General features: G+C 50.0%; 2 protein-coding genes across 2 annotated transcripts in view; both read right to left on the bottom strand.

The window, feature by feature from the left end:
* Positions 1-15,038, bottom strand: part of LOC308334304 (inositol 1,4,5-trisphosphate-gated calcium channel ITPR1-like) — a 121,134-nt gene that overhangs the window by 74,060 nt on the left and 32,036 nt on the right. The window contains exons 15-25 of the mRNA XM_080790986.1: positions 14,378-14,519; positions 13,648-13,809; positions 12,343-12,515; positions 9,334-9,453; positions 8,876-9,073; positions 4,148-4,337; positions 2,925-2,986; positions 1,997-2,138; positions 1,702-1,852; positions 782-978; positions 46-175 (exon numbers count right to left, since the gene is read on the bottom strand). Of these exons, the coding sequence (XP_080647112.1) occupies positions 46-175; positions 782-978; positions 1,702-1,852; positions 1,997-2,138; positions 2,925-2,986; positions 4,148-4,337; positions 8,876-9,073; positions 9,334-9,453; positions 12,343-12,515; positions 13,648-13,809; positions 14,378-14,519 (1,667 nt within the window). The remainder of the gene's footprint in view (positions 1-45; positions 176-781; positions 979-1,701; positions 1,853-1,996; positions 2,139-2,924; positions 2,987-4,147; positions 4,338-8,875; positions 9,074-9,333; positions 9,454-12,342; positions 12,516-13,647; positions 13,810-14,377; positions 14,520-15,038) is intronic.
* LOC308325862 (N-terminal Xaa-Pro-Lys N-methyltransferase 1-like) lies at positions 6,040-7,296 on the bottom strand (the record flags this gene model as incomplete). The annotated part of the gene is made up of 1 exon (XM_080778582.1): positions 6,040-7,296. One exon carries the CDS (start codon positions 7,294-7,296, stop codon positions 6,040-6,042), a length of 1,257 nt encoding a protein of 418 aa, XP_080634708.1.

The following is a 15,038-nucleotide window of genomic DNA, read 5'->3' as shown; positions in this document are numbered from 1 at the left end:
CTGGCGTGTGTCATTGGGTCTATAAGGTGACCAATAGGGACTGACCTGGCATGGTGTTGGGTCCGTCCTGTGAGCCAATAGAAAGCTCCGACTGGGAGTTGCTCTCGTCAAACTCCCTCTTGAAGATGCAGAGCAGACAGGATATCCTGTAGTCCAGACGCACGTTCAGGATGAACTGAAACGCACAACAAGACAGGATATCCTGTTAATACAGACGGGATATCCTGTTAATACAGACATGATATCCGGTTAATACAGACACGATATCCTGCCTGTGTTAACCATGCACTCTCGGCCCAGGCGGTGGCGTAACCGTCTGGGCACCCGACTGGTGATCCAGTCGCAGTGTGCCGCGGGTTTGACTCCCGAGCCCGACACGGCCTTTCTCTCCCCCATCTCTCTCCCATTTCCTGTCAGCCTACTGTCTGTCCCTTCAAAAACCAATAAAAGGCGTAAGCCGCAAAAAAATATCGTATAAAATATTGGGACTGAGGCTACCCTTTGGGTGGATTTTCAGGCCTGTTTTAAAGAATGCCAGTGATCTGCATTTTTGAGGGGGGGAGTCAGGGCATTCCACATGGCAGTGCTGCAGAAGGAGAATTTACCCATACTGTATTTGTTTTGAAAGTGGGTGGTACCAGATCGTTGTTCTTGCTACCTCTGGTATTGTGGCTGTGGGTGTTGCTGCCTGCCTGCCTGCCTGCCTGCCTGCCTGCCTGCCTGTCTGCCTGCCTGTCTGCCTGCCTGCCTGCCTGCCTGCCTGTCTGCCTGCCTGTCTCACCTGCAGTATCTCGATGATCTTCAGCTTGGTGTCCATCACCAGGATGTCCTGTTTCTCTGGTTCCGATTGGCTCTTGTTGACGTTGTCGCCGTTGGGGGCGGGGATGATGGGCATGGTGGGCAGAAAGCCCCCGCCTCTGAGGACCACCTGGGTCATGAGCTCCCCCACCCCGTGGATGGAACGCATCACGTTGCTGCCTGGACACACATGCGCACACACGCGCACGCGCACACGCACACACGCACGCACACACACGCACACACGCACACACGCACACACACACACACACACACACACACACGAATACACGCAGAGTTGCATTGCTGACTTTATCTTTGGCACCACGCTATTTTAAAGATGCGGCACGCACGTCGCTTAAGACCTATACACTACTAGGTCACAATATGGACAACATAACAAGTACATAAAACAGCAAGAACATATCATGATAGTAAAAGTACAAATGCCGTGTTCACACACGGCAGATGCAGCCATTCATTGTCAATGGAAGCCAGCGACATGAAGATGCAAAGATGCACCCGACGTTTGTAGCTGCTGCAAAATCAGGTATACACGTACACTATATGTAGCTTTGCATCTTTTGCATCTGCCTGTGTGAACGCAGCATCGGTCACCTCTAACACACCTTTACACTCGTCCATCTTGTTCAAGGACAGTATTTACCGTACCTTTGTCCTCGTCCTCCTTGTTGAAGGACAGTATAATGTCCTCCAGTGTGTTGAAGGACAGTATAATGTCCTCCCCCAGCGTGTTGAAGGACAGTATAATGTCCTCCAGTGTGTTGAAGGACAGTATAATGTCCTCCAGTGTGTTGAAGGACAGTATAATGTCATCCCCCAGCATGTTGAAGGACAGTATAACAGTGCAGTAATAACGTCGTATACAGTAACGTACAGTACCTTTGCCGTCGTCCTTCTCCATCTTGTTGAAGGGGAACACGGTGCTGACGTGCACACAGTCCAGGATGGCCAGCAGGATCTTGGTCAGCCGCAGCAGGTCGCTGAAGTTGTAGAAGCCAAAGTAGATCAGGTTCCTGGCCAGGTTGACCACCTTGAGAACCACAGGAACACAATAGATATGAGGTTCATCTGGTCAGGTTGACCACGTAGTCGTAGAACCACATCATCACAGTAGATCCGTGATGATGTCCATCCATCCACCCACCCACACACCCACCCATCCACCCATCCTAACCTCGAAGGTGAGCTTGTTCTTCTCCTTGTCGGCGAAGGGGAAGCTCTGACAGACCACGTCTCTCAGGTAGTTCTCCACAAACTCCATGGTCAGACAGAAGCGCTCCTTGATCTCGTCCTTGGACGTCCCGTCGTTGTCGTAGCTAAAGATGAACAAAACAGGACACGAAGGGAACGCGGACATGAAGGGTAGACGTTTCACTTTTTTTATCCCACGATTTTGTAACCCATTTTTCACCCTTGTGTCAATCATCTAATGTGATCCTGGGCTCTACACACCCTCCACTAACCTAGTCCCCATATATGGGGGACAAGGGGAGACCAACCTAGTCCCCATATGGGACAAGGGGAGAGCAACGGACTTGAACTCATGCTTCCTTCATGCCTGAGTGTCCAAGTTGCTCCTTTACACCTGACAGGGGGGAGTTTCCCTGGTTGGACGTAGTGCGTGGAAGGAACACGCTATTCCAACCAGTTCCTTTCCCCTCCATTAGGCGCCCCGGCTGGCCAGGGGGAGGCAGTTTCTGGATGTATTTCTACCAAGTGAGGTACACAATAACATTATGGTTCCAATATGACGGCATATTTTCCAATATGGCCTGCATAAATATGCAGGCCATGTGCTTATGATTAATCCACAGTTGGTGATACAAGCATGACATTTGGCACAGGTGACCTCCATATGACACTAATTGATCAACCTCCGGCCAGGCAGAATTAAACCAATTTCCAGCATTACTGTATGGTACCACATCACTACAGTATGGAATTGTGGTCCGAGAGGCTAAATGTCGTCAAATGGCGGTCCGTGGCTCAAATGCAGAATAAAGAATGGATCTTTATAGTCCTTGATCTAAAATGGGTTGACCGCCACTGCTGTAAAGTACTCAATCAATCAATCAATCAAGGTCGACAGCTCTACTACTCACTCGTCGATGGCGATCTCAGAGGGGATCTCGGACCAGAGGCGGGCGTACTTGACAGGAGTGACCTGTAAGTGGGCGGTGAAAAGAAATGGCATTTCTTATTTTCAACGATTCATAAACAATTGACAAAATAAGGTAAAATCGAGACATCAATATACCAATCAAATCAATCACAAATAAATGTCATTCCGGCCAATCACTTTTGGCATCTTCACTTTCATGGAGTCTATACATTGTGCAGCGTCATGATACAGACCTTCCAGATTGCCTTGATTTTGTGATGAAATATGCTGGATTTTTTATGTGATTTTATGAGGTGATATAGCAAATATGCGTAAAGTTACAAAATATGCGGACATTGTTTTAATGTGAAACATGCGGAAAGTTGTGAAATATGCGGAAAGTTTGCGTCGTCATGCGCCCGTTATTTGAAATAAATGGACCCCTGCATAATCTGCGCCATTTGGCGCAACTTGTTCATCCCCACAATGGCACATTCACTCCCTGCGATTGCATTCACACCTGCGGTGGTGTGATCCGCACTCTGCATGTGCTTTGAATCGAAGTGAAACCCCCGGGTTTTTTTGGCGGAGTATAGGGGTCCCTGTCTACGTGCATGTGCAACATCATGTTTAACCCATTTTGGGGCGGGATCCCCTTTTGGTGTTAGCATTACGTCATGCTTTAGCTATTGAAAAACAGCAGATCTACAAGCTCATAGCGCGCCACCGAGTGGCGCGCTACGAGCTTGTAGGTCTGCTATTTTTGAAAAATCGAACGACGACTGACATAGAAACATAGCTTTTTCAGAAAACTGTCATTTTCAACCAGACATTTTTATAGAATCTGATCTCAGGTCAGAATGGGTTAATACCTGCTCCTGGGGGTCCCTGTCTACGTGCATGTGCAACATCATGTTTAATACCTGCTCCTGGGGGTCCCTGTCTACGTGCATGTCCAACATCATGTTTAATACCTGCTCCTGGGGGTCCCGGTCCACGTGCATGTCCAACATCATGTTTAATACCTGCTCCTGGGGGTCCTCGGTCCACGTGCATGTGCAACATCATGTTTAATACCTGCTCCTGGGGGTCCCTGTCCACGTGCATGTGCAACATCATGTTTAATACCTGCTCCTGGGGGTCCCGGTCCACGTGCAACATCATGTTTAATACCTGCTCCTGGGGGTCCCTGTCCACGTGCATGTGCAACATCATGTTTAATACCTGCTCCTGGGGGTCCCGGTCCACGTGCATGTGCAACATCATGCGGCAGAAGGACGCTCGCAGGTCGTAGGGAAGGTCCTCGTCGGACATGCAGCGCAGGATCAGGTCCACGTCCAGCTGGCCTGAGATCTTGTTGATGGCCAGATACTGTCTGTCCAGACACATCCTGGCAAACAGGTTGAGCTGATACCTACACGCACGCACGCACAAGCACGCACACGCACACGCACACACACACACACACACACACACACACACACACACACACACACACACACACACACACACACACACACACACACACACACACACACACACACACACACACACAAACACAGAGACACTGTTGGTCCAGACACGTCCTGGCAACACACATTTGAAATATGTATATGTGTCCACAAGACGTCCTTGTACAAAGGACATAAACACTGCCAGTGCTCCATAGGACAACAGACAGTCAGTCAGCCAGCCAGTAGGACAGACATTCACAGTTAGCCAATAGGAGAACAGTTACAGTCAGCCAATGGGAGAACAGGCAGTTATAGTCAGTTGACATATACTGGTCAGACACAAGGGGCCAGTGAGGCGCTCCAACGTTGAAGCACTGGGCCCTAGTGGTAAGAGGAAGGACTGCAGGCGGACCCGTGGATTCAGCCCTTCACTAAGTCCCTCCCCAACCCATCCTTGTCCAATAGGCACGTTAGCAGCGAAGAAAGCTTGACCTGCATAGCAACCGTTGCTAAACTATTTGGATTGGCATTGGACAATCGCTTTTTGGGGTGGGATTTAGTGAAGGGCTAATTACCCAGGATTGCATCTTTCTAGTTATTATTAGACAATAAATCACACTTATGTGAAGTGAGGGACTGGCCCACTGTAGTGACTCTGAAGTGAGTCCGCTGGCTGGTATTTATATCGGCCGCATGACGTCTTACGTTGTCATGTAGTGCTCTAAACAAACATTAAAAGTCCATAGACTTGGCTGCCATATGATGTAAACTTCAAAAGCCATGCATTGGAGGGCCTAGCGCTCCTCCAAAACAAACAAACAAGCATACCATAACATGTCAGTTAAGTGAAGTAAAAAATTAGGATTTACAAAAAATCATGTGAAGTGAGGGGCGTTCTTATCATCATCATACATCACCACATTCCGTGGTCCATACAGACACACAAAGCTGGGCTAGCGCCCACACATATATAAACTCTTTTGTGTAAACTAAAATGTTAAGATAGAATGCCCTTGGTTTTTAGCCCCTGTCAAAATAATAAAATAAATATGAATATGAAAAATAAAATGCAACTTGCAGACCTGCAATTTGGGCATGGTTTGTTGAATCTGATCCCTGACTAATCCATATTAAAACATAAATGAACTAATGAAATAAATAAAACATCAGAACTCAACTAAAACAGAGCCTTTTCCAAAAAAATTAACTAAAGTAGCAAGCTATTAAATCTAAGCAGACATTGGAAACAAGAAAAACAAACTATATAAACACATAAGGCGCAGCGTCTTTCACGTTCTCTCCGTATCTGCACACCGGGCGAGACAACCTACCGTATAGTCGGTTGAGCGACTAAATGGAAGAACCCGCCCCAGGAAATGGCACGCTTCGCAATCTGTCTTCATTCTCCTTGAATGAAACAAGCGTTGTAATTGGTCGTAAAAATACAGTTTCCGGGGGAAAATACATACGGCAGCAGTCCCGCCCCTCTAGACACTCTCTGCGTCAGGTGTGTGACCTCCAGGTCACACGCCTGATGTCCTGAGGGCCAGCATGTGCACCTGGTATATCTCCAGTAGATCTCTACCTGAGGGCCAGCATGTGCACCTGGTATATCTCCAGTAGATCTCTACCTGAGGGCCAGCATGTGCACCTGGTATATCTCTACCTGAGGGCCAGCATGTGCACCTCGTATATCTCGGCGGGGAAGTCCCTCTGCCTCTCCTGCGCGACGACTCTCAGCCCGGCTCGGAGGACCAGCCTCCGCAGCACGCGGAGCTCGCGGCACACGCTGCTGTCCTCCCGGTCCCACACGGCCCCGTCGCCGCGGTGCGCCACGTTGTCCTTCACCACCACCAGGCCGCCGGGCCGCAGGGCGGCGGCGCAGCGCGCCAGGAACCCCACCAGGTGCTCGTCCGTCAGGTGACCCACGACCCACTGGATCCAGATGAGGTCGTAGCGGCCCGGCTCCGGCACAAAGTCCTGCAGGCCGCAGCAGAAGCATTCGCCGACGCGCTCTGCGCCGCCGCCCAGGTAGGAGGCGGCCTCGTCCAGGAAGGCCCGCGACGAGTCCACCATGTCGACGACGTCGAACAGCGGCAGCAGCAGGCCCTTGGTGACGCGGCCGATGCCCGCGCCACAGTCCAGGGCGCGGCCTGTGTCCGCCTTGTCCCCCTCCTCCTCCTGCTCCTCGCCGGCGAGGAACGGCCGCAGGAAGGCGTGCGACGCCGCCAGGTCAACGTCGTGGATGCTGCCGTACTCGCCCAGCATGCCGTCCACGGTGGGACGCACGTTCTGCCAGTACGCCTCGGCGTCGGCATAGAAGCTCGCCTCCTCCTCCGCCGAGTAGAAGCGGGTCTCCTCCTCGCTGGTGTGGAATCTCGAATCGCCCTCTTCTTCCTCTTTGGAGTAGGAGCCGGTCTCCTCGTCGTTGTCCTCTTCGTCGTTGGAGTAGAATTGCTTCTTCTCTTCCTCGTCGGTGTAGAAGCTCCAGTCGCTCCAGTCGAACAGCCTCTCGCAGTCTTTGGAGTACAAGTTAGAATCGCCGTCTTCCTCGTTGGAGTATAGGTCCGCGTCGCCTTCTCCCTCTTTGGAGTAGACGCTCAAATCACCCTCTTTGGAATATACGTTTGCATTGCCCTGCCCGTCTTTGGAGTATAAGTTCCAATCATCCTCTTCCTCGTTCGAGTATAGGTTTGCATGGCCCTCTCCCTCTTCTGAGTGTAAGTTTGCATTGCCCTCTTCCTCTTTGGAGCATAAGTTTGCATCACCCTCCCCCTCTTCTGAGTGTGAGTTTGCATTGCCCTCTCCCTCTTTGGAGTACAAGTTCCAATCCTCCTCTTCCTCGTCGGTGTAGAAACACTTCTCGCCCCCTTCCTGGTCGGAGTGGAATCGCGCCTCGTCCTCTTCCTCGTTGCTCATGTTGTCATCTCTCAAATGTCCGGCGTCATTTATAGAATGACATGCACCACAAGCGGTGGTTGCTCCGAACCGTTGAGGAACACACGGCCCTGTCCGTTAGCTGGTCACCCTCTGAACCGGTGAGCAGCTAAACACGGCCCTGTCCGTTAGCTGGTCACCCTCTGAACCGGTGAGCAGCTAAACGTGGGCGGCCCTGTCCAGTTACTAGGATTGTGCCAATATTTCGATAAAGCGGTACGTTCTCTCCCGATATATCGGCCTCCCGGCAATACCGCAATATATCAAAAATTTTGATATAGATCAGTTAGTGCTAGTAGTGGCAGCCATTGTTGTGGACAGTTTGCAAAGTTGCGGACAGTGTTTTACTGTTTGGATGAGGCAAGATTCATGTACTTATTGGCCAGTTTGTGACACAAAAAATGTTGTAAGATTCTGGAATGAATACACAATTCCAGATTTTTGCCTTTTATGGTTATTTTCTTTTCATTTTCAGATACTGATACTGATATGGCATTGATGAAATCTCTTCTGAATATGGCAATATATCGAATATCGTAATATTATCATTATCAACCGGCTACTGCAGTGCTGTAACACAGTGTCTGCTCCGCTCGGTCTCTGGTCATATTCTCTGAACACATCTGGTCACCGCTTGGCCACTGTCGGCAAGCATAGGGGCGTCAGCAATTATGTGGAGGACACGATGACACGTCACGTTGCTACGGAAACCGACGGTTGCGTCACCACGTCGCCACGCCGTGTATGTATAGGTCATGTGTTTAAACAGAACGTGTGGCATTGCCCCTTTATAGGGCCAATAATGAGTGGATCAACTCGTACTGGACAGCACACAGGTGTCTCCAACGAAGGCGGATGTCAAGTGAAAGTGAGGAAGGCACTCTGCGTGGCTGCCACTTAAGTGACTACTGGCCAATCACAGCGCGTCTTTTCCGGGATTTATCAAATTATTCAATCCAAAGGGAGCTTTCGCTATGCTTCGCAAGGAATCTCGGGAAAGCTTGCCTCCATGTTGCCTCCATGTTGCCTCCATGTTGCCTGCAAGAGAGACACGTGCCCCAGAGCCGAAGGAGCCGTCTACCTTTCTATGTCTATGGTTTACGTAGTAGCTGATGACGATGACGTGGTCCTCTGATTGGCCCATGTCCCTGTGGGCGGGGTTTATTACCTGTAGTAGCTGATGACCTCCTGGTCCTCTGATTGGCCCAGGTCCCTGTGGGCGGGGGTTTATTACCTGTAGTAGCTGATGACCTCCTGGTCCTCTGATTGGCCCAGGTCCCTGTGGGCGGGGTTTATTACCTGTAGTAGCCGATGACCTCCTGGTCCTCTGATTGGCCCAGGTCCCTGTGGGCGGGGTTTATTACCTGTAGTAGCTGATGACCTCCTGGTCCTCTGATTGGCCCAGGTCCCTGTGGGCGGGGTTTATTACCTGTAGTAGCTGATGACCTCCTGGTCCTCTGATTGGCCCAGGTCCCTGTGGGCGGGGGTTTATTACCTGTAGTAGCTGATGACCTCCTGGTCCTCTGATTGGCCCAGGTCCCTGTGGTCGGGGGGTTATTACCTGTAGTAGCTGATGACCTCCTGGTCCTCCGATTGGCCCAGGTCCTTGGCGTCCTGTGCCAGCTCTCGTATGCTCTTGCTGCGGACCTCCTTCTGGCGGTCCTTCCAGAAGAGCCACACCTCCTCCTCGTCCTCCTCCGACTCCACCGAGTTCTCCCCGAGGGACGCGCCCTCCACCTCGAACCGGGACAGCACCAGCCTGTTGGGGGCGGGGGGGGGACGACAACACCCAACATTACCTAAATAAACTAACCCGAGACTTTGCCAGAACATTTCCGGGGGTCCCCCGGCCAAAAACGTTGAGAACCCCTGGTCTATGGGACCCGGCGACTATAACGGTGACTACCAGGCGTCTGGTCTAGGCGCTTTCTTGCCGCCTGTTGACGCGTATACAGTATGTGCCCGTATCCTAACATAATGTAGACGCTGTGGTTAACATTACAGGTACAAGTGACTCACTTGGTCTCTATGAGGATGTCTCCGTTGGCTGGGTCCAGCACGGCGTTACAGATCAGCTCCTGGGTCACGGGGATGGACTTGTTCATGGAAACACACAGGTCTGAGAGGTAGTCCAGGAACCTAAAGAACACGCACACACACACACACACACACAGGTCTGAGAGGTAGTCCAGGAACCTAAAGAACACACACACACACACACACACACACAGGTCTGAGAGGTAGTCCAGGAACCTAAAGAAAACACACACACACACACACACACACACACACACACACAGGTCTGAGAGGTAGTCCAGGAACCTAAAGAAAACACACACACACACACACACACACACACACACACACACACACACACAGGTCTGAGAGGTAGTCCAGGAACCTAAAGAACACACACACACACACACACACACACACACACACACACACACACACACACACACACACACACACACACACACACACACACACACACACAGGTCTGAGAGGTAGTCCAGGAACCTAAAGAAAACACACACAGGTCTGAGAGGTAGTCCAGGAACCTGAAGAACACGCACACACACACAGGTCTGAGAGGTAGTCCAGGAACCTAAAGAAAACACACACACACACACACACACACACACACACACACACACACACAGGTCTGAGAGGTAGTCCAGGAACCTAAAGAACACACACACACACACACACACAGGTCTGAGAGGTAGTCCAGGAACCTAAAGATACACACACACACAGGTCTGAGAGGTAGTCCAGGAACCTAAAGAACACACACACACAGGTCTGAGAGGTAGTCCAGGAACCTAAAGAACACACACACACAGGTCTGAGAGGTAGTCCAGGAACCTAAAGAACACAATTAACCACAGAGTCCTGGGTCAGACACACACACACACACACACAGGTCTGAGAGGTAGTCCAGGAACCTAAAGAACACAATTAACCACAGAGTCCTGGGTCAGACACACACACACACACACACAGGTCTGAGAGGTAGTCCAGGAACCTAAAGAACACAATTAACCACAGAGTCCTGGGTCAGACACACACACACACACACACAGGTCTGAGAGGTAGTCCAGGAACCTAAAGAACACAACCACAGAGTTAGTTCATTGTGAGAGGTACAGAACCACACATGCACGCACCCACACACGCACGCACGCACACACAGGTTTGAAAAGCGCTGCATTACGAGGTGGCAACACCATCCTCTGAGACACCAGCTGACCTCTGCTCAGTGCTAAGGAATCGTTAACGTGCGTGAGAAGCACATAAAACCAAGCCAAAGCACCTGGCTGTGAGACACACATGATTCTACCGTCAATTCAATCTGCCGGCCGGAATTCGATTACATGTACTATGTACCACATATATGCATATATAGCACAAGCCCCCGGCCAAACAATGTACTCCTTTTTACACGTGTGATTAGCGTGTCCAATGAGCACAGCATCCCCCGCCAGCCATTCATTCATTAATTCGATCGTCTTTAAATCACCAGACTTAGATAAAGCGTGATGCATTAAACGCATTCAGCAGACTCACATTAAACATTCTAGACGTTGACACTTAACGCACGAGACTAACATTAAAAACACACGCAGCAACAGTGAGGGTCACACACACACACACACACACACACGCACGTACACATTCCACGGATCATTTTAAATTGAACGTAAGTCATGTGTTATCAAAAGCGACACTATGTTAACGTCCCGGTTATAGTATGCTATATTAAAACTGCCTAGAGGGAGAGCGATCATTGTGTCCATAGGAGACGATTTCCAAACTTGGCTTGTGATTGGTTGTCAGTGGGCGCTCTGCTGTGTTCATTTTGACCACACGCAAGTGGTCATAATGCCTCCTAACACTAAATCTAACCCTATAACTCTAACCCTAACCCAGGCTTCGTATAGTGTGGAATAAATGATTGACTGGGCAAATTATCATTGCGGTATCATCGCGGTATCATATCGGTTTTAACCAGCCACGTATCAGCTTTATTAACCAGCCACATATTCGTTTTTTGGCCGTGGTTGTTGGAAAAATAATGGCGGTAGCAGGATTGACTATAGCCCAGCACGCTATAGCGAGGTGGCTACCAGAATGGGTTTTCTGTCTGTGTTGGAGCGTGAGAAAGCCCCGCCCGGGGTGGGCGTCCCACTACTAGCTACTGCTAGTACCTGGCGGTGTAAAACAAGCGATCCCTAGGCATCCATCACCTACAGCAGTTTCATATCAAGGTCCATTATATATTCTGCCTCTGATCCACGGACCACCGTTTGATGAGATTTTAGCCTCTCAGACCTAAAACGTTAAAATAGGTTGTCGTCGTTGGATAAGATTTTGTCCACAATTCCATGCTGTATTGATTGATTGATTATTGTTCCGCATGGGAGAAATAACAGGTAAACCTATGTAAGTAATGCAGATGTTTAACAATAATTTAACTCTTGAGAGTTTAAAATGAAACCAAATGGATCCGTATAAGGATTCATTTTACACTCTCAATAGTTAAAGATCTAACAAGGGTCTGTCATTTAGCTGGGGAGTCCCCTCAGGTGGTCCAGTGCCCCCCCCGGACCACTGGTTGAAAACCACTGACCTACAGACACGATATAAGCTATATGGAGGGAGGGAGGGAGGGAGGTGGACGTCACAAACGTAACATGGAGAGCTGTGAGGCGAACCGTTGCTATCTGATCGGCACCAAACCTGACACCAACACTGTTCAAGGGTCTGCCATGAGAATAGTCGACCACTGTGTGGGGGTCTCCAGGGGCCACGTTATAGGGGGCCACGTGGAAAAGGGGTATACAGTGGCCGGATGGGAACCATGAGGTTTCCAGTTTGATCCCCGTGGGCTCCCCCAGAGTTAGTGTCGAAGTGTCCTTGGATGAGCAAGACTCGGAACCCCTAATTGCTCTACCTGGGTTCTGGGTTCTAATGGACCAGACCAGACCAGTACCTGGGTTCTAATGGACCAGACCAGACCAGTACCTGGGCTCCCGGTTCTTGCGGACCAGGCTGACGAACGTGTCTATCTCCGCGGCGGTGATGTGCTTCTCCAGCAGCTTGCGGTTGTTGTGCAGCAGAGCGGTGATGGTGTCTTCGGCCAGGACGTCGTACCCGATCTGCTTCTGCATGAAGCGGAACTGCTTGGCGATGTACTCCTGTTGAGACACATACACACACACACACACACACACACACACACACACACACACACACACACAGAGAGAGAAACACACAACATTAAGGTATGAACTGCTTGGCGATGTACTCCTGTGAGACACGTACACACACACATAGAAACACACAACATTAAGGTATATGAACTGTTTGGCGATGAGACGTGCACGTCAGACTTACATCAAAGGCGTAAGAAAGAGTGGCACCCTTCTCACACGCAGGCACACTGACTACCGGTATGGTATGTAGAAAATAAAAGCATGGCACTTCATTTTTAAAAAAAGTTACAGAAACCCTGAGTTTAGATCCCTAAAAGTTGGTTCGGAAAAGAATATATCTTCTTGCCCTGAAGTTGGCGTGTTGTCACTATTCAGGTTGGAAGATGCATGATATATAAACATCATAAAAAAAATAAAGAAACGGATTATCGCAGTGGCATGTTTTTTCCCCCCACGATTCTGTCAGACTCTTTGACTTTGTCTTTCCACCCGTCTTTCAGCGATCAGCGGGTGGATCGTTGTGAAGAATAATGTTAAAAACAAAGCCATGGGTGGCAGAGATTAGCTGGCCACAGACGGACACACACACACACACATACACACACACACGGACGAACACATATTACAGACGGAGTGCAAAACATACTCTCTCCCCATGACTTTCGGCCTGGTGGAGACAAATACGATTTAAAATGTTTCATGGGTTAGTGAAAACGCTCTGAATCCCTGGCCAGGGCAGAGCAGACAATGGTTGCATTGAATGTGTTGAATGTACTTCCTACTAGTGTAGTACGTGGGAACACTGGGAGGTCACTGTAAATGTGGCACACGTGCATCAGTAACAGTGTGGGTGTGGGGGGTGGGCTGTGTGTGTGGGGGGGGGGGGAGAGAGAGAGAGAGAGAGAGACATTGTAGCAGTAATATGGTTGTTGCTGTGTGTGTACATTCTACGGAGGGGGACTTTCCCATTGGACGAGGTTAATTGAGTTATGGCGTGACAACGATCGACAGGACATTCAATTATGAGGCGTTTATCTCTGTGCGTGCCAGACGTGGTCTTTACATTCCATAGCATGTTAATGTACTTAAGATTACTTATATTATATATTATTACCTGGTTCTTGCGGTAGTCCTGCTGGGAGTGACGCAACACGCGGTAACACAGGCGGCAGATGTGCCTGAAGGGGGCGTGTCTCTGGTCGGCCAGCTCCTCCAATCGCAGCATGGGACCGTCCCCCGAGCTGTCCGTGAACGGAGCCTGCAGCAGCTTGAAGATCTGAGCACGCACACGCACGCGCACACGCACACGCACACGCACACGCACACACACACACACACACACACACACACACACACACACACACACACACACACACACACGCATTACTACACTAACCTGTTTCAGAATGTTCTCTCAAATCAGCCCGCCAAGGGGGCTTCTGCCAGAAATATGTTTGTTTCTCTTTACATGAGTTGGGGCGTTGTCATATTCTACCACAGCCTGAAAACCCATTCTGGGAGCGAGCTAGGTATAGCATGGCTGGGCTGGGCTCCGAATCCACACCTCCCATGTTGGAATCCTGCTTATCTTTGTGCCAACGGCAAACAACAGTTTTTTATTAGTTTTAGTTATTTTTGCCGCTAAAGTCGAGTTTTACACCGTGGCTGGTAAAGACATATGATATGACGGAGTCCAACAGACATGGCCGGTTTGGGGTATCTGCTGGGTGAGCAAACTCCATGCTCTCTACTGCCCTCTATCTTCTGGGTGAGCAGCTCCATGCAAGTGGACGGGAGGGGAATTCCAGTGCCTGTTGACCTCCTGCCACTAGGGGGGAGCTAACCTGCTTGAGGATGTTCTGCTCTCTCATCAGTTTCTGTCTCTCTCGGTTGGGTTTGTTGACCATGATCTCCAGGACGTCCTGTCCGTTGTTGGGGATGTCCACCACGAAGAAGACCAGGTCTTCAAGGAGCTTGGTCACTGCTCTGGAGAACGCACACATGCCACGCACGACACGCACGACACGCACGCACGCACGCACGCACGCACGCACGCACGCACGCACGAACACACGACATGCACGCACAGCACGCACGCACGCACGCGCACACACACACATGCCACGCACGACACGCACGCACACACACATGCCACGCACGCAACGCACACACGCACGCACACATGGCACGCACGCACGCGCACACACACACACACACACCCAAGCACGCAAGCAACACACATAAAACACACACAAAGCACACACAAAACTAACAAAGCAGCATTGACTCTACAGACAGACTTAAATACTTTCATTATTCATCAAGAATAGCAACACTAACCCATTCATTGATTTATAGATCAGCTATTTTAGCTATTTCCACGCTGCCTTCCACTCAACAACATGAGTGAGTTGCAGTGTAAACATCCATATACCGCCTCTCACCTATAGCCATAGCAAGTGCTTTGAGCAACTGGTCAAAGCACAAATAATGTCCTATGCTCCC

Source organism: Protomyctophum bolini, assembly GCF_963924005.1.
Source record: "Protomyctophum bolini genome assembly, chromosome: 2".
Classification (NCBI taxonomy): domain Eukaryota; kingdom Metazoa; phylum Chordata; class Actinopteri; order Myctophiformes; family Myctophidae; genus Protomyctophum; species Protomyctophum bolini.
The sequence above is the reverse complement of the archived record's forward strand: the minus strand, read 5'-3'. Positions and strand labels throughout refer to the sequence as shown.